Source organism: Fusarium fujikuroi, chromosome FFUJ_chr02 (assembly GCF_900079805.1).
Source record: "Fusarium fujikuroi IMI 58289 draft genome, chromosome FFUJ_chr02".
Lineage (NCBI taxonomy): Eukaryota > Fungi > Ascomycota > Sordariomycetes > Hypocreales > Nectriaceae > Fusarium > Fusarium fujikuroi.
Window position 1 is genome coordinate 2,307,192 of NC_036623.1, and position 18,561 is coordinate 2,325,752.

The following is an 18,561-nucleotide window of genomic DNA, read 5'->3' on the forward strand; positions in this document are numbered from 1 at the left end:
TGGCGGTTGGCAGCCTGGGCTCCTATCCATGGATGCTTGCTTCTTTCTAGTGGCACTACCGTTGCTCTGGGGCAACACGCTTCGCCGATAATTCGCGATAGGGCATGACGGTTATGAGAGTAATTGAAGGCGCGCAACATTTCCGAGTGCACCTGAAAATCTCTTCCAGTTATTAAAAAGAGTTTAGTGCAAGTTTCCGACATTTTTCATACCAATTGGTCTGTATTGAAAAGCTGGTGCTGCGATTATCGTCCCCTGTCTTAACAGCAGTTATTGCTGCATGGAGTGGATGAGATGCAGCCAGGAACAGCAGATAAAAAAGGAGGCTGGGGCAGGGCTGCAGGCGATAACCCAAAGATAACGCGTTAGCGCGTCAGTGTTCCCTCCCCCTGAGCGGCAGTTGAATGAAGCCTTCTCCACAATTAGACATATCTTGGTCAATGCGCTCCAATCAAACAATTTTATTGTCTTACGGCGGTTTGCGTATTGACTTCGTCTTGATACGTACTGTACGTAACCTGCCTTGAAACGATAGAGTCTATAGTGGGTGAACAGCCTAACAGCTCCCTACCTAGAAGCGGGTAGTGGGTCTGTCAAACAACGTCCCGTCCCCACATTCAATCATCCATCTTATTCCCGTCCTCCGGAACTTCACTCCGACATCCAATGCCAATGAGCTCCATTGTTCGTTCAGAAGTCGAACAAATGGACAATGAGATCAACGTGCGATCGACTCGAGCCCGAGCTCGCAAGCGCGAAAAGATATCCAACGCGTCAGTTCATAGCTTCTCTCATACCTTGTCAATTTAATTGACGCTGAGTAGCTGTATCGCCTGTCGCAACAGCAAGACTCGCTGTTCAGGGCGCCATCCTTGTGAAAGATGCATTAGACGTAATGAAACTTGCGTCTTTGAGGAGAAAGAAAAGAAAGTAGCAGTATCTGTAGAGTATGTGATTGTTCCAGGTAGATTGAACCTTCCTAAGACTGATGGACTTAGTTACCTCGACCAATTACACGCTCGCATCGAGTCACTTGAGGCTCAATCACGCTCCGTCCAAGGTCTAAACTCGACCACTGAAGCCCTCTCATCAGGTTCAATGCAGCTTAATGCGCGCTATCCATCGATAAATCCTCCACAAAGCCCCTTGGGCGAAACTAGGACGCCGTCGGTATGTGTCACATCGTGAGTGTTTCCTGTTCCTTGACTAAGTCTTGAAAAGAGATCGGAGTCCAGTTCTCTTACAAATACCCTTGTCACTTCCGAGCCACAGATCAAGGTCCATCGCTACGGACATGCCGGTGCGTCTGCCGTTTTCTACCTTGAAGAAACTGACATGCTTACCGCATTAGCCTACCTTGGGCACAGCTCAACTCTCAGCTTCAGTCGCAATGTCCGCAACCTTCTTCAACGGTCATCCCCAATCGCAGATCCTGGGAGCGTATCTATGGAACGGCAGGACATATCTTATACACGAACACTGCCGCCAATAGCTCTCGATCTGTCAGGCATCGCATTGCCAAAGCTCTCTTACGCTGAATACTTGACCAACACAGTGATTGTGCACATCGGTTCTCTCTACTCCATATTTGATGCAGACGTGTTTCTTCAAAGACTGAGGAGATTTTACGACGATCGTGACAAAGATTTGGAGATTGATGCAAGCCTATGGCACATTCAGATGCTACTTATACTAGCATTCGGCAAGTCGATACAGTCTAGAGAACACTCTGAGATGGGCCCCTCCGGAATGACATACTTCACACTTGCCATTGAAGCTATGCCAGATATAAGAAGACTCTACGAGGATCCTTTGTTGTCAATTGAGGTTCTTTGTTTGGCTGCTTTGTTCATGCATGCGACCGATCTCCTACAGGAGGCCTACGTCACGGTTAGCTTGTGGCTTTGTGTACACTCAGAGTTCGTCCAGCTAATCGGTCCTTTAGATTGGTCAAGCCCTGCGAATTTCTGTCACCAAAGTTCTGAACAAAAGGTTTCCGGAAGCTTTGAGATCCTCAAACTTTGAGTACCAAAGACGTCTCTGGTGGACAGTATACTGCATCGACAGAAAGTGCGCGGCAATGCTAGGCAGTCCGTCTGTCATGAGAGACGATGACATCTCAATCCCGTTCCCAGAAATAAAGCCAGGAGATGAGTCGCAAAACGCATTCGCTATCCATGCGATCCTTTCTTCTCATCTCGGCAAGATCCTTGATGGTGAGCTTCATGACCTATACTGTGTGAATGTTTACTTATCTAGACGTTCACAGCCATATATGGAGTACACGATCATCAGCGGAGTTTCCTTCTTGAAGTGAAGTCAATTCTTTCTCGTATTGCAGAAACCTACGTTATCCTACGTCAACATCTTCCGTTAGATGTCCAGCAACCAAGCCAACCAGTTTCTCGCGAGTCTGCCACACTCCATCTTCTGCTCCACCAGGCATGTTTCTCACAAAGTCTATAAACCCGAACTAATTAGGACTTAGTGTGTGATTTTGACTGTTAGGCCTGTTCTCTTCTCACTTCTCAAGCCTCTTCTAGCATCAAATGCTCCCATACCCGATGGTCGCCACTCTTCGTCGCCATTTGAGTCGATGCTGAAGATGTGCATCGAGTCTGCTGTCCAAATTCTCAACATCATGTCAATTCTGAAGCAACAGATGATGTGCGGTGTGTTCGTCAGCTCTGTCTGTGACGACATGTTATTGACTTGAGTCTAGATATCTTCTTGCCATATGATATCGATGCACTCTTTTCGGCGGCCTTCGCTTTGATCCTAATCGATATCATCCGGCCAGCAAATGAGCTGCTTTGGGACTTGCCCCAGGTTATGAACCTACTTGGCGAGTTTGTATCACGGCGTGTAGCTCCAGCGCAAGCCTACAGGTCCGATCTCGTGCAAATCTTAGAGCTACATACTAAGTTACGAGGGAACAACTGCCGCCAGCATCAGGACACTGGGACCATGTTCAATATGAGTCTTGTTCCTGGCCTGGACGAATATGCTATAACCCAGCCGGGGCAGTTGGGTATATCACCTGACCCATTGTGGGCAAACATAAGAGATGGAAATGTAGCTGGAGATCCCGCGCACCCTAACACAATCCTTTCAGTGATTGATGATCTGAACGTGGAAGGTTTTGATATATCAGATACTGATATGCTTGATAATGCGTGGATGTGGGATATGGACGATATGTCAACAAACATCTAAACTCAATGCTCAATACTAGGGCAGTCATGCATTGCTTCGAAATGACCCAGTATGAATAAATAATTAGAAATATGTGACCGCTTGTGAGAGTCCTCAGAGTTAGCTCCGACTTACACCGGAATCCTGTTCCGTAGATCAGTACGTATAGTGCGGAGCGGGATTCCGAGGCTTATTCTCGAGCATTATTTAATAAGGTGAGTTTCTATGAGAGCAAGCACAAAATTTACGTTCTGTTTTGACATCATGACGCTGTCTACCCGTTGTATTGCTCCGGTTCTGTCCATCCTACGACCCGCAGCACATATTCCCCAAATCAACATACACCCAAGAACTTTCAATTACGGATGTAGTCGCGCATTCTCAGCCTCGATTCGATCTTTTGCAGCTATGGAGCACGTATTCTCTCCCAAGGCCGTCGCACGTTCGTATCATCTTCTCCCTGTCTTTGAACCGAATGTTGATCAGAAGTGCCAGCTATTGGGCCATACACCCAAGCTATCAAGGCCAACGGCATGGTCTTCCTGTCAGGCCAAATCCCCGCCGACTCACAGGCTAGGCTTATAGAAGGAACCATTGCTGAGAGGACGCACAAGATGTGTCAGAACGCAAAGGCTGTTCTAGAGGAAGCAGGTTCTAGTCTTGATAAGGCTGTTCGGGTAACGGTGTGTGGCACATTTGATATTTCCATGTCCTTTTCTGACGATGCTGTAGGTTTACTTTCAGAATATGGATGATATGAAAGAAATGAACGAGGTCTATGCCGAGTATTTTCCACACAAGCCTGCTAGAAGTGCATGCGAATCCCCGAGACTCCCTGCTGGTGCGAGCATGGAGATGGATATCATTGCGTTGCAATAGACTTTCAATACCAGAGATTATTGAATATTTCCAAATAGATTTATATGAACTTCTCGTTGATCCCCATCAAGTTGTCAAATGGACATTTGCTATTACTCTGTTTGATCATCGCCGTCCAAAGTTCCATAAACTATATCTGATGATACATAAATCCTTGGCTGGCCTCACACAATAAAAACAACTCTGAGACTACAGAAGTCTGTCAGCAGTATTAGGCCAGCAGCTTTAGTCACTTTAGATGATACTCTGCAGTACCCCGCGTTCAGTGGCATGGCCTACCAAGTTGAATGTTCACTGGAATATATCCCATCTAGCATTTCTCTTCTTGCTATGCAGTATATAGCTCTCGCACGCTTAGCTACCAATATCGAAAATGGGAATTCTAGAATAGCATTTCTCTGTAGATTCTCCTGCAACCAAAGTCAAGAATTCGTCCATTGGAGTGTTCAGGAGTGTCACACTCGACCTCTTTTGATTGTCCATTCGGATAGGCTGGCTTTGGTTGGCTTTCGCTTTCAGATCAATCACATAGGAGGGGTCTCCGAGTAAAATAGAGTTCCTGGGTCCGTATCTGGCGCGATTTGATGGTCACGCTTTTGAGCTTCCGCCGTCGCTAGATGGAGCAAGTATGCCTCATCTCAAGAGCTCCAAATCTTGGAAACAGACGAAGCTGGAGAGAGCGTACAAAGCGGTCTGTTCTCATTACCTTCTGAATGAGCCGTGTTCTCCCTGGGACTTTCTTCCATTCGAGTAGGCACAAAGAAGTGAGGGGAGATGGTAGTTCCCTTCTTTGTTCCACTCAAAAGGCATTGATATCTGCATCCTGCTTTAAAAGTCCACTCCATTGAGGAAAAGGAAAGGGAAAGCGAGATCATGTCGAAAACGAGTGGCAAAGCGTTCGGCCATAGCAAGTTATCGCCGAAGACTCGAGCTTCTGTAGGATCATGAGGAAACAGTATTTGCAAGGTAAAGTAGGTGTGAGGTGCTAATAAGCTCGGCCAGGTTCTTCTATTGCACCTACTATTAGTAGTTAACCATCGATTCGCGCTAGGACCACTATGTCAGATCTGACACAAGTCACACGCAACGAGCCGAGACAAATCGTAATTCCATTTCAACCGCCTATCTTAGTTATGTCAGCATTCATCTCGAAGGATTCGCTTAGCGGCGTGGCGAACGAGATGGGAAGGGCCTCAGACCCTGTAATAAGTTGCAACAGAGTGTTGTTAGTGCTGACCGGAGGCCAGGATGTTTCGTCTTTCAATCAGGCCTTGTATCTGCAGATCATTCCATGATCCAGTATTTAATGATTGAGCCTCCGCCTTGAACCATTTGTCATAAGGCTGAAGATAATCTCACCCAACAACAATATTGGTGATGGCTTCAAACACGCCCAAGACGCCATCTTCTGGCGCCTCGCCAGGGAGCCTTCATCGGCCTCATAACCCCGCAACTACCGGGAGGCAAGTAGGCCACGCAACAATTCCCCACGACCGACCCGTGGCGCTCATGACTTCAGGCGCTCCTCTGCTAAATCCACGTAGCTGCGTTACCTGTCGCAGGCGCAGAGTCCGATGTGACAAGACGATGCCCTGTAGCAACTGTCGGCGGGCTCAATGTGATTGCATCTACCCTGCTCCGGGCCGCGCACCACGTCAGACGCGGCTTGCGCCTACAGGTACTGCTACAGGTCAGAGTGAGCGTGAGATCGATCTCTTGGATCGATTACGGAAGCTTGAGGGGCTTGTTCACGAGATGAGTGGTCAAGGTGCAGCTAGTGGGAATGACATGGAAGTGAGCAATGGAGAATCACCACTAGCTTCAGAAAAGAACAAGAGTGCAAAGGATGTCGTTCAAGCAGCCACTGAGAAAGTCAAGAGAGAGTCTGAGAGCACCGATTTCTCAAAGATCAATAAACAGCTTGGCCGTTTAGTACTCCATGATGGAGACTCCACGCCGCGATACGTCAATAGTGGCTTCTTCGTCAAGCTCAACGATGAGGTACGGTCTTCTCGACAATCTTGAGCATCATCTGACATGCACAGCTCGCTGAAATCCGCAACGAGATGGAGACTATGAACGAGGAAGAAGCCGAGTTTGAAGATGATACGACTCCCGAGCAGTCCCCTCCACAGAACCTGGGTCTCGAGCATGATCACCACAGCTTCCTTTTTGGCTACAGCTCTGCCGATGTTGACCTAACAGGCCTTCATCCGTTGCCCGCGCAAGGCTCTTTCCTTTGGCAGATCTATCTCGAGAATATTGAACCTCTTGTCAAGGTGTTGCACATTCCCACCATGAGCAGACTCATGACTCAAGTGAGGCGTGGAGAGCATGATCTGCGTCCTGGAGATGAAGCGCTTGTGTTTGCCATCTATTATTCAGCTGTGACTTCGATGGAGCCACAAGAGGTGAGCCCTCACTTACACAAGACATAGACGCCGCCTCACACATTCTAGGTTGAAGCAAATCTCGGCGCATCTCAATCTCACTTCATTTCTCAATTTCGTTTCGCTCTTGAACAAGCTCTAGCCAAATCTAATCTTCTCAACACCACCAACATGGCTATGCTGCAAGCATTTGTTATCTATCTCACCGTAGTCAAATGTCACGATGATAGCAAATTCGCTTGGACGCTTACCAGTCTCTGTGTCCGAATGGCTCAAGCCCTTGGTCTCTACCGCGATGGTCAGCAGCTTGGCCTCTCACCGTTTGAGGTTGAGATGCGCCGTCGTCTTTGGTGGGCCATTGTGTCTCTTGACGTCCGTTCTGCTGAGGAAATGGGGTCTGATCTGATCATAGGCGACAAGACCTTTGACACTCAACTCCCAGCAAACATAAACGACGCTGATATTGACCCATCGTTTACCGAGACACCAACCCCTCGTCAAGGCCGCACTGACTCCGCCATCTGCCTCTCACGTTACGAGATCACCGCCCTGTCTCGAGGCTTATTCACAGCCATAGCGCAAATGCGTCCTGTTGATCCTAAAGAGATAGAAAAAAGCCTTGAAGAGCGCGAGCGCATGCTAGTTGAAGTCTACGAACGCATGGAGGATAAGTTTCTGAAACATCTTATGAGGGAAGATGACCCTATTTTCTGGGTCGCTTCTCTTATTTCTAGAATCATGATGGCAAAGGTTGGTCTCATCATATATCAGCCTGTGCTATTCCCCGGGACGGGCCTGGAGGTATCATACGAGATCCGAAGCCGGTTGTGGCAGTCTTGTATTGAGATCGTTGAGTACAGCCACATTCTCAATATTGACCCCAGCTGCAGGCAATGGCGCTGGCTGTTCAAGTCCTACCGTCAATGGCACGCAATCGCATGCATGCTGCTGGAACTCTCGAAACGGCCTTGGGGTGTCACCTCGGAGCGAGCATGGGAAGCTGCCCAAATTCTCGACTACGATCACCCAATCGATGGCAGCAACAACACAAATCATACTGCTGCATGGATGCCTATTAAAAGGCTCTTCACTAAAGCCAAACGACATCGTGAATCAGAACTTGTTCGGTTACGCGCTGATCCTGAGGCAGCGAGACGTCTCGATCGTGAGGAGAGAATCAAACCTGTACTGGAACGTATTGGTCCTGCGCCCGGAATGGAGACCCGCATGTCAGAACTCCGAGCCCGATGGCGAAAGATATTTCGGCCGGGAGACTTCTCCGATGATACCGTGTACCACAGCATTTTACCCAGCGCAGATCAACCTGCGTCCCTTCCGCAAACCCAGCAACAGGCCCAACAGCCACTCGACCAAATGAGTGTATTCGACCCTAACACCTGGCAAAACATTCACTCGGGCAATCCAAACATTTCCATATACTACGAAGGGGTTGATTCTGGAGCGCAGAACATGGGTGGTCTTTTCCCAGGGGATGGTAGCCTTGGAAGTCTCTCAAGCATTGCATCGCCCGCCATATCAGGGACTGCATCTACACATAGGAACGACAACGATCGTCAAGCACTTGGAGGTGCTCGCCTATCACCATGGCCAGTTTCAGATATATTTCAGCACACGCAAGATCCAGGTGCTCTCGGTGATATCGATGAGCTTTTACAAAACAGAGCCGGGCCCAATCCTGGACTCGACCTAAATATGGATCCTGGCGAGGTTGATGATATCGATTGGCGGAACTGGGATGAGACTTTAAGGACTTTGAGTAGGCCTACGATGGATCAAATGGGTGCGGGTGCCGGTAGTTGGGGTGGCATGTGAGCGTAGTGAGCTGATAACGTTACTCGGGCTTATTGATCTCTTTGATCCCATGTGGTATATTCTGTCAAGCTTCCACGATGACTTTGTTACGAGCCATGCTTCCTTTGACAACTAGCTTTTCGAGCTAAATTTTTGATTGCACAATTGTATCTGTAGCACTTTGCAACTTTTGGCTTGCAATGAATCGTGGCTACTCCAACGTCTGTCTTTAGTAGAAGAAACTTCCCAATCACGAGGCTTGTATAGAATATTAACTCTAGTTTCTTTTGATAATTTCATAGTTAGGCATGCTAGAGTTAGTCTGATGAAAAATGTTTTATGCATGAGGCTAGTGACCCTCTTCTTGATTTAGGATAATTTTGTGACGAGAGTATATCTACTGTCCTTAAAGTCTTTGAAAACTCAAGACCTATACAAAGCCCACGAAGCTTTTTTCACATTTTGAAATAATTAACATTATGTATTTTTCATCTGGTATTGGTTAAAGTGATCAAGCTTCGATGACTGAAGATGCACTATAAGCTAATCACTTCTGTGACTGAGTGCACCTGTGGTCCTTAACGAACTTTCAGTCCATAATTTCATGTTCACTTTAAGCTTAACTGCGTTCATTTCACAGGACTAGCTTTCATATATAGGCAAGTAAATTTTGGGAAGCCTCAATAAACAGCAATGCTGTGGCTTGTAAGAAAGAACCTTTGCGTGGGAATCTTTCAAAGTTACATGAACGAAAAGCTTAACAAGATATTCTTCCTTATTTATGGGCCACTGCATCCCACCTTAGACCTTTATACACTTCTATCTCTTCATTCTTCAAGAACGTTTTTCTCCTTGCAGTCCAAAAGCAAACCACATCTTCGATCTCAACATGAGCCTCATCAAAATGAAGGGCTCCAAGCTATGCTTGAAGAGCTATGATAACAATGGGGTTGTCAATAATGTCTTCTTCGTACAAAAGGACCTACCGTGCCCAAACCTGCTGGGAAAGCTACAAGATCTTGGGGCCGTTGAGGCGGTAACCCCCGACATGGTTGAGGTGTCAATCTCCAGGTACTTCTTGTACATCTTCTTGGTCGTTCTTCTCAACTACTTCATGATCAGAAAGCAGCTCAACCCGAAGTCGAACGGTGATGCCAAGAACCAGGGGTCTACCACCAAGTTCAAGCCGCTGGCATGGATTCAGCGCAGCGAATGGAACCGAGCTCGTGCCGTCATCTTTTCGAGCTGGATGATGATCCTTCAGTTCAGCTTCTCCCACGATGCCTGCACACTAGCAAGTGTTCTGACTTACCAAGCATATTTGGCGAATCTGGAATGGACAGAGCCCTACGTCTTCAGCTCATTCAATGCCGCCATCCGCATTCTTCTTTTCACACTCGGTACTTTTGGAAGCTTATGCCCTATGTACCATACCATGAAGACTCAGTTACAATACATACGTGCTCTCATAGACCTTGAACTTTCACCCGAGCAGACAACCAAGGATGAGAGTTCGGTACCTCAAGAACTTCCATCCTCTGCTCCTCCAAGCTCTGTCCTTCGCCAGACATCCCCTTACCTGGAGACAAGCCGGGAGAGTCCCTGTGAGCATGAGAAGCGTGCCATGGAAACTGCTCCTAAAAGGCACGCCCCAACTCCTGCCTCTCTTGTCCTCCCTCCAAGAAGCGATCACACGCCCTCAAGGACAACTGCTCAACAGCCCACCTCTGAAACTGGTCAGCAGGGTTCTCAAACAACTGCTCCTCGCCTTTCACGCAGTGCCCCGGCAGGAAACGCGCCGCCGTCCTATGCGGATTCCACCACGAACGGCGCAAACGACGTTAGCCACCAGGCAGCTTTTGATGCTTTACTTAGGCGGCTAAATGCTCCCGCTGTATCTCGCCAGCGCCAACGAGCCTTCAAAAGCAGGCCTGCTTCCAGCTCCACAGGGAGGGTGCCAGTAGGACAAGCATTGGGGGGAGATGCAGCGACGTCCTCAGATTCTCCAGCTCAATCTGAAGACTGGGAATACGTCCGCCACGAAGAATGAAAGTTACTTTCTTAGAAGGGAAACATAGGAATGGCTCGAAGAATATTTGTTTCCTATACCTAGGTAGATAGAGACATACGAGAAAACAGAAGCTCAATGTCTTAATCTATGGTCTATCTTATACTGTCGTACATCTCAGAGGACCATCGAAGCAAGCCTCCAAGCTTGTGTATGTCGCTAGACAAGCCCCGTTGGCTCAGTGGTAAAGCGTATCACTAGTAATGATAAGATCACTGGTTCGATTCCAGTACGGGGCATGCGAGATGTTTTGTTGGTTCTTCTTTTTGTCATGTGCTCAAGTGTCTTCAATGTTATTTATGTATGTGACTCTGTGATACTTACTTGGTGTTGAGGTGAAAATTTTCCTTTTTGGGCGCATTATCCAACGGGAGGTAAAGTTTAAGCAGGGCCCTTTCTCACCTCCACGACGATTAGTTTCTGCATGTGACAGAGCTCGTCCTTCCAATTGGCAACTTGGCCATCAATTGTCTCTCGCATCTACTAGAAGCCTGGTATGGTAGTATTGCGAAGTGGGTTTTCTGGATGCATTTTATGTGCAATGCTAAGTTCATCAATGCCACAGGGCGGCAGCTCAGAAGTGTAGGTTCAAATAAAGCAATGCGAAGCAGGTGTTCAGTGAGATTTGCATGTGCATGGTGCAAATAAAGTGATATTATGCATAGTGTTGGCTGAAGGTAATCACCAATAAGACATCCCACCATTCAAGGTGTACTTTTGCAGGCTGAAGCTCTCTGCCCAGAAAGCAAATGCCAGGTCCCTCCCCATTCACATGCCCTTGTTGCCATCGCCGTCGTCATCATGTCTTTTCACCTGTGTCGTTTTCGCAGTTGAACTTCCAGACTGTTCTTGTAGTATTTGTCGTATTTACTTGGTAGGTGCCTTGGGTTCACCAGACGCGTCGAGGACGGGCTTACCCCCTCGGTAGAACCACCAGAACCCACCGCCAATAGCGAGGGCACCAGCGACGAGAATCTTGTTACTGAGAATAAATTATTAGCCCAGTTCACCCTTATCTCAATTCGTGTATCCATACTGATTCTGGTTCTGTTTGGGCGGCTTCGCCTGGTACGGCTCGGAATCACGGAGGATGCTCGAGGTGCGGAGTCCTCGTTGGGTTGCAGGGAGAGGTCGAAGGACGACAGCAGAGCGAGCGACGCGAGCGACGAGAGGAGACATTTTGACAGTCAATGAATATATAGTCAGCAATTGACAAGATTGATAGTCGGCAATGAATCCGCAGATCTGAAGGAAGTGTTGACAACGAAACGGAGCTAAGGTAAGTATCAAGGAGGAAAACGCCTCCACTCGCGTCGGGAACTCGTCTCTCTTAAAAGAGGAGGTGAACCGTTACTTGCGGGGAATTTCTTGCCGCCATTGATGAGTGACGGGGTGCACACGTCTGATATTATCCAGGTCTTTAGCAAAGTCACATTATGGTATTTGGAGAAGCTGTTTGGGGGTATGTAAGCCGTGCTGCGAGCCGCCGCAGTACGGACGAGGGACTTGTCGGGTACACAAAGGAACCCCAGATTTTCCCCAGACGGCAGCCCGGTAGGTAACATCTCCAGGGATGGGTACCCCTGACTTAGGCGCCTTTGGCTTTTGACTGGATGAAGGTAGCCGTTGTGTCCTGAGATGGCGGGCAAGTGCGGAGAGGGAGGCTTGGAATCGGCTGATGAGCGTTGCATTGGTTCATTGATGGAGGGGCTTTTGCATGTTGTCTCAATGACCTGTTCACCGCCTCAGCCACCCTATTGTGTGATGGCTGTTTTCGCATTCTCAAATTCATAGTCTATGTCTTCGACATTTCTTATATTCATACAGCTCAGAAGAGGTTAACAATGGGTCCATTTCTATTCTAATCCGTCAATATCCACTCTCTAGCAGGGGTCTATCTTCGGCAGCTAAAACTCGACCCACTCGGTTTGAAGATCTCAAGATGAGGTTTAAAGTTGGTTCACGATGCAAAGATTGACACAATTGAAAAAGTTGAGAACAAAACTATCAATTGGGCTTTTCATACTGTCAACCCATTAGTAATTATCCAAGCCCAAGATTCAAATACTACTTGTCGAGGGGCTATAGATTCCACACAATCAAAAACAAGGAACGGAACGGTTCGTACCCATTCCCGCCTCTTGGCAACCTGCAGACATCACGCAACTCCTTCAATTACTCGTGTTACAAATCTCCTACGAGAAGCAACATTTGCATAAATTGTAACCTCACAAATTCTCTTGTGGGCATCTTCGCCCGATAATTGCCGCGGCAAAGTCTGCTGCCTGCGATGTGCGAAGTCATGCCAGGCCCTGCTTCGATGTTCAACACATGAGTAACAAATCAGCTCGCTTCTATTGGATTACTGTGAGTTAAATATATACTATGGAAATTTCCATTTCTCCTTCTAGCATCTTGCTGTTCCTGGTCAGCTACCGTTCATTTGGTTCTCCTCTTTGTCTCTTAGACAAAGCGCTGCCCATTTGCAAGCTTCCAATCACTTTGGATTCTGAACATCCTAGCCAATATACCCCTAAGTTCAAAGAAACATCTCACGATGCTTGGTTCTGGTGGAACTGCCTGATACGAAAATTAAACCGAGAACGTGGGATTGCTGGTGGTGATTAACATCTCAAGTCGTGGAGTGGTTTCTACTACACCTACCTAAGGTACATATTATATGAAACATCCATGAAGGGCAGTGGCTCATACATCTAGACAAGATATTTCGTTTATTTATTACAAATAATGACGTGAACAAGTACTATTCGGACCCGTCATGCTCATGAATCTGATACAAGTCACCGAGTTCGACAGCTTACCAACAACACTCAAGAGTAATAGCTCTGAAGCTAAAAGCACCATTTTCGCGCATGTGTACATACAATTGAGGGGCCTGACTGTGGAATATTAATGATTTCGATCTTCTCGTCTGGTTACATCCAACATCGCTTACTTGGGTTGCAACGATTTGATCAGTTCGATATGGATAGACTTTTGATCGCACTTGCAATCGCGTATACTTCGGTTTCTGAAACAATTGAATAAACGACACCAAAAGACTGTAATACCCAAACATCACCAAACTACACCAAGTCGTTTCTCATCTCTAGTATTTAATACAGGGTAAGCCCCTCACTCAGCTGAACCCCTATTCCCACGTGCATTATCCACCCCCCACCTAACCTCACCGTTCCAGCCCATCAACAGTTTCCCTTTTCGGTCACCGCCTTCAATTCTCCAAAGTGTCCCCTCCACTCACTCCCCAGCAAAACACAAAGATCAAGCTCAACTTCGGCTCCCTCTACGAGCTTCTTCTCCCTCTCTTCTCTCCAATTCCCACTCTTCGCCACACCACAGCAATCATGTCCCTCCACGTCCCCATGGCCCATCGCACCAAGGACCAGGGCGCCACAAAGGCCGTCATCCTGGTATAGCTTCACCCTCCCCACGCCCCTCTATAAACTTGCTGTTCTAACAGAGTAATTGTTCTAGGTCGGTGGTCCTTCTCGCGGCACTCGTTTCCGCCCTCTCTCCCTCGACGTGCCTAAGCCTCTATTCGAAGTCGCTGGCCACCCCATCATCTGGCACTGTCTCTCCTCCGTCGCTCGCGTCCCCAACAAGCAGATCCAGGAGGTCTACATCATCGGCTACTACGACGAATCTGTCTTCCGCGACTTCATCAAGGACTCCGCCAAGGAGTTCCCCGCCATCACTATCAAGTACCTCCGCGAGTATGAGGCTCTTGGAACCGCTGGCGGTCTCTACCACTTCCGTGATGCTATCCTCAAGGGTCGCCCCGAGCGTCTCTTTGTTCTCAACGCCGACGTTTGCTGTTCGTTCCCTCTTGACGAGATGCTTAAGCTTTTCAACGATAAGGATGCTGAGGCTGTCATTCTCGGAACACGTGTGAGCGATGAGGCCGCGACAAACTTCGGTTGCATTGTCTCCGATTCTCACACCCGTCGTGTTCTGCATTATGTCGAGAAGCCCGAGTCGCGAATCAGCAACCTCATCAACTGCGGTGTCTACCTTTTCTCCACCGAGGCAATCTTCCCCTCTATCCGTTCCGCCATCAAGCGCCGCCTCGACCGACCCTCTCGTCTCGTCTCCTACCCCTCTTCCGATAACCTTGAAAACAGCTTCGTCCTTCCTGACGACGACGATGACGACGAAGAGAAGAAGAGCGAGGTTATTCGCCTGGAGCAGGATATCCTCTCTGACATGGCCGACAACAAGCAGTTCTACGTTTACGAGACCAAGGACTTCTGGCGCCAGATCAAGACTGCTGGCTCTGCTGTCCCTGCCAACGCTCTCTACCTCCAAAAGGCTGCGCAATCCGACCACAGCCAAGAGCTTGCCACTCCTAGCGCTAACATCGTCCCTCCTGTCTTCATTCACCCTACAGCCGAAGTGCACCCCACTGCTAAGCTCGGCCCTAATGTGAGCATTGGCCCCCGTGCTCACATTGGCGCTGGCGCCCGTGTCAAGGAGAGTATCGTGCTCGAGGATTGCGAGATCAAGCACGACGCGTGCGTTCTCTACTCCATCATTGGCTGGGGTAGCCGCGTTGGCGCCTGGGCTCGAGTTGAGGGTACCCCTACCCCTGTTGGCAGCCACTCGACCAGCATCATCAAGAATGGTGTCAAGGTCCAGAGCATTACCATCCTTGGCAAGGACTGCGGTGTCGGCGATGAGGTCCGCGTGCAGAACTGTGTCTGCTTGCCCTACAAGGAGTTGAAGAGGGTAAGTTTCCAGCTCGAGTTATTCGATGAGCACCCCGCTAATAGAGTTACAGGATGTCACCAACGAAGTCATTATGTAAACGAAGCTCGTTTCTACAATCTAGACTAGTGCAAAAAGTTTGCGTTTGATCTTCTTTCAAAGAGGCGCTATATATCCTGAAAAGTTGAGGCCATCAAAGCGTAATGGAGGGTGTATATAGGAGTGATATCTGAGGAACAAAACTGCTTCCCATCAGGTCACATCAAGAGGAATGACTATTCAGTAAAGCAAGTAAACAGCGATAATGGACTTGCATTCTTGTCCAAGCCTATCCACCATATTTTCAACTTGAAAGCTGTGATTTTTGGGAAACACCATTCCCATCCTTTCTAGTCTTGATCTAAGATTCACGTTTCTATAATCAGGGGTATACTGTCATACCGCACCTCCTCAGAAGTGGGTGTTTTTCCTATCGCCAACCATACCTACCGGGGTACGCAGAAAGTAATAACCACTGCAGACCGGCTATGCAAGCTGTTCTAACTATCCAAGAAATGTACCAATGAGATCCTGGCTATATATAATGTTACTGCAAGGATGCGTGATTCATGTCTTCGTTTGACTTCATAATGATGAAATCCCGAATACGAATTTTTGTATTCGAGTGTCTAAGGTGGTGGGTGTTTTGATCGATATATGTATCGAAAAGATCAATTGTCTCTCTTGAAGTTGGATCGACTTGGTGTTCTGGGCAGTAGTGGTGTGCTTGGTCGACTCGTGGTCAACCCCATAGGGCTATCCATGGGATTGACAGTCAGTCGGTTCGCCAAATTGCGAGGGGTTTGTAAACTCTCAATAGCCGGCTTCTCGAAGCTATGGATCTGGATTGGTGGAGGACGGCGAATAGCCCTATCTGAACCATTGTAGATCCAAGTAGAGAGGAGAACCAGGAATGTGCCAATGACAAACTGCAGGCTGTGTTAATATCCATGTCTTATGGTTACGATAAGGGAACTTACTGTTGCCGACACCTCGAACTGGAACAACATAATGCTGATCAAGAAGCTGATGACAATGCTGATGCTCGTCGCAAAGTTCTTGACAATATTATCCGTATCCCGAATTACAACGCTCGCCAACATGCCACCAGCAGCTTGGAGCACAACGGCACTCCACACAACCCAATTGTAGCCCTCGAAAAAACCGTGCTCGCTGATTCCTTCACCATCCTGCCAAATGACACCACCGAGGCCGGCAGCAAAGATGGAGTAAAAGCTTAGTTGAACGTTTCGGATCCAAACACTGGCTTGAGTGGGACTCTCTTTGAGTAACTTTTCGAAGTAGACACCCGTCAAGCCGGATACCGTAGCAGCGACAAGAACAGAGACCAAGCCAACCGAGTAATTCATAAGAGGGTCAAGAGGCGGCAAATCATGGTCAATGCCTTGGTAGGTAGCAGATCGCTTAGCTAGATGTCCAGCCTGGCTGTTGTCCGTGGGTACGTATCCAAGCTCATGGAGCGAGCGAGGGAAGAAATGGTCCGTCATGTGGCGGAGAGGAATGCTGGATGAGCTTGAAGATGAGCCGGCTTGAGGGAGTGACACAACACATACGCCCAGCGTCAAGATGATGAGGGCAAGCCAGCGCTTGGGTCCCAAGTGCCTTCGCAGCAGTACAACACTAAACAGTGCTGTAATGAGAATCTTGTAAAAAAAGAAAGTCAGCACGTACGCTAACAGGGCTTACTTTGCCAAGACGAATATGACTTGGTGGTGAGACATACCTTGAGCTGATACAGCACTTGAAAGTGCACCGCATCCAAGTTACCCACAGCGACATACTGCAGCATATTCTGCAAGGTATAGAAAGCAGCTGTCAATGCAAGTTTCCACCCATCACCAGCAAAGACAGAGTTATAGATTTGCTCGAAAAGGACTGTTGCGGGGGTCGTAGGAGCCAAGGTCTTTGAGGTATCATAGATGGCTAAGGATAGCGAAACTGCGAGCTTAATGATCTCGTTCAGAAAGACGGCGGTCGAAGTAAAGTAGCGGTGATCGCCACTCGGAGGCATAACGCGAGAGTAGTGCATGATCTGAAGGCAATGTTAGCTGAGACTAGGATGATGCGTTGCGACAAAAACTTACCAAGATAAGGGCTGAGTTTTGAAAGGTCAACTGGAATAGCACGTCAGCACCAGGGAATCTATATATTACCAAACAACATAGCAAAAAACCAGGTAGAAAGTTCGTACCGTTGTCAAAGCCCACTGCTTTTTGCTCAGACCTAGGAAGCCGCCCTGGCTAGCAGGAGGCGCCTTGGGGAAGGCCTCCAGTATCGCCATTGTAAAGTCGAAAGGAGAGCTGAGTGCGTCGACGTGATGTAAAAGGAGTGTGATGTGAAAGAGGAATTGGCTAGTAGTAAGAGGGCAATGTGCTCTGAAACCGCGATGGGGGCTTTGCGACACGGGCTGGGAAGTCGATGCGACAATGGGCGAAATTCGGATTCTTTACGATGGCTCGGGCGCCAACCAACCACGTCCGATGATTTTTCTGGGTTCTTTTTCGTTCGTTTAAGTAAAATGGGGTAATATCGAGTATTCGGATCGCGCGTCAATATTGTAAATGTTCCTGTTGCAGATCCAAGGGCCCCTCCGCGATCGCAATCGTGCACTGCCAAGGCTCGGGAGCCAAATGCCTTGGGCAATATCGTCACTGTCAGTCGACGTCGGGTATCCGTGCTCGCTATTCGTACTTCTCGAAATGCCAGAGAATATTTGTAAAGAGTTTCTACATATGGAAGAAATGAAAGAGAAGAAGGACAGAAGGGGAGGAAAGAGGCGGGGAGCACCTTCAAAAAAGGAAGTCTCCGTTCTTTACAGAATAGGATAAGGCAAGTAGGTAGGTAGGCAGGAAGGATACAGTGACCCTGGGGTAGTGCAAAGGAAGGAAGCACCACAGCCGTCCAGCCTACAATGGAAGGAACTGTGAACTGTGAACTGTGAACCCCTTGCTTTACCTCCTGTTAGTTTTTGTCATAAAAATAGGACCCAGACCTATGCCCAGCCAGGTAAGGCAGGAAGGCATGTGGCAGTCGGTGCATCTTCCTCCCCACCCTTTATTATCCCTGCCCTGTACCTTTTTATTCATGCCAGGAACCAAGAGGGAAAAAAAAGCTTTACAACAGGCGGATACCGGTAGATTTAACCGAAAATCTTGTCCGAGGCTGAGTGTAGAATGCACAAATCGTCTGTCTCTTGCCCTCATTTCATAGGTAGCAAGCGACAAATCTATCCAAAGGCGGCGGAAGAACAAGGCGCATCTCTGTTCATTTCCGAGCATGATCAGAGAGTATCATGTTAAAAGCCGTGAATCATCGGTATGAGAAGGCCGAGGTTGTCATAAGCTACTCCGTCTCCGTACTCAACCTCTAGTACAGCTACTAAACGAGGCTATATGCTCGAATACGATGTGGTCAATCACCTTCCAATTTCAA

The 18,561-nt window shown here is 48.1% G+C and overlaps 7 protein-coding genes, besides 1 other annotated feature; 5 read left to right on the plus strand and 2 right to left on the minus strand.

Moving 5' to 3' along the window:
* Window positions 1-672: 672 nt before the first annotated feature.
* Window positions 673-3,216, plus strand: FFUJ_04594 (related to positive activator of transcription; the record flags this gene model as incomplete). XM_023572102.1 has 8 exons in its annotated part: window positions 673-773; window positions 825-947; window positions 999-1,170; window positions 1,222-1,890; window positions 1,946-2,216; window positions 2,270-2,411; window positions 2,509-2,672; window positions 2,723-3,216. 8 exons carry the CDS (start codon window positions 673-675, stop codon window positions 3,214-3,216), a joined length of 2,136 nt encoding a protein of 711 aa, XP_023426289.1.
* A 243-nt stretch (window positions 3,217-3,459) lies between these two features.
* Window positions 3,460-4,074, plus strand: FFUJ_04593 (probable BRT1 protein, down-regulated by mating factor B; the record flags this gene model as incomplete). XM_023572103.1 has 3 exons in its annotated part: window positions 3,460-3,637; window positions 3,682-3,878; window positions 3,928-4,074. The coding sequence occupies 3 exons, from the start codon at window positions 3,460-3,462 to the stop codon at window positions 4,072-4,074; spliced, it is 522 nt and encodes a 173-aa protein (XP_023426290.1).
* Window positions 4,075-5,451: 1,377 nt separating this feature from the next.
* Window positions 5,452-8,297, plus strand: FFUJ_04592 (uncharacterized protein; the record flags this gene model as incomplete). XM_023572104.1 has 4 exons in its annotated part: window positions 5,452-6,075; window positions 6,120-6,216; window positions 6,280-6,485; window positions 6,534-8,297. 4 exons carry the CDS (start codon window positions 5,452-5,454, stop codon window positions 8,295-8,297), a joined length of 2,691 nt encoding a protein of 896 aa, XP_023426291.1.
* An 868-nt stretch (window positions 8,298-9,165) lies between these two features.
* On the plus strand, window positions 9,166-10,326 carry FFUJ_04591 (uncharacterized protein; the record flags this gene model as incomplete). The annotated part of the gene is made up of 1 exon (XM_023572105.1): window positions 9,166-10,326. One exon carries the CDS (start codon window positions 9,166-9,168, stop codon window positions 10,324-10,326), a length of 1,161 nt encoding a protein of 386 aa, XP_023426292.1.
* Window positions 10,327-10,511: 185 nt separating this feature from the next.
* Window positions 10,512-10,583, plus strand: a tRNA (tRNA-Thr).
* Window positions 10,584-11,211: 628 nt separating this feature from the next.
* FFUJ_04590 (uncharacterized protein) lies at window positions 11,212-11,523 on the minus strand (the record flags this gene model as incomplete). XM_023572106.1 has 2 exons in its annotated part: window positions 11,212-11,326; window positions 11,381-11,523. The coding sequence occupies 2 exons, from the start codon at window positions 11,521-11,523 to the stop codon at window positions 11,212-11,214; spliced, it is 258 nt and encodes an 85-aa protein (XP_023426293.1).
* Window positions 11,524-13,709: 2,186 nt separating this feature from the next.
* On the plus strand, window positions 13,710-15,169 carry FFUJ_04589 (related to PSA1-mannose-1-phosphate guanyltransferase; the record flags this gene model as incomplete). XM_023572108.1 has 3 exons in its annotated part: window positions 13,710-13,775; window positions 13,840-15,090; window positions 15,143-15,169. 3 exons carry the CDS (start codon window positions 13,710-13,712, stop codon window positions 15,167-15,169), a joined length of 1,344 nt encoding a protein of 447 aa, XP_023426294.1.
* Window positions 15,170-15,779: 610 nt separating this feature from the next.
* On the minus strand, window positions 15,780-17,410 carry FFUJ_04588 (probable UDP-galactose transporter; the record flags this gene model as incomplete). XM_023572109.1 has 5 exons in its annotated part: window positions 15,780-16,037; window positions 16,089-16,772; window positions 16,853-17,161; window positions 17,214-17,243; window positions 17,321-17,410. The coding sequence occupies 5 exons, from the start codon at window positions 17,408-17,410 to the stop codon at window positions 15,780-15,782; spliced, it is 1,371 nt and encodes a 456-aa protein (XP_023426295.1).
* Window positions 17,411-18,561: the final 1,151 nt, after the last annotated feature.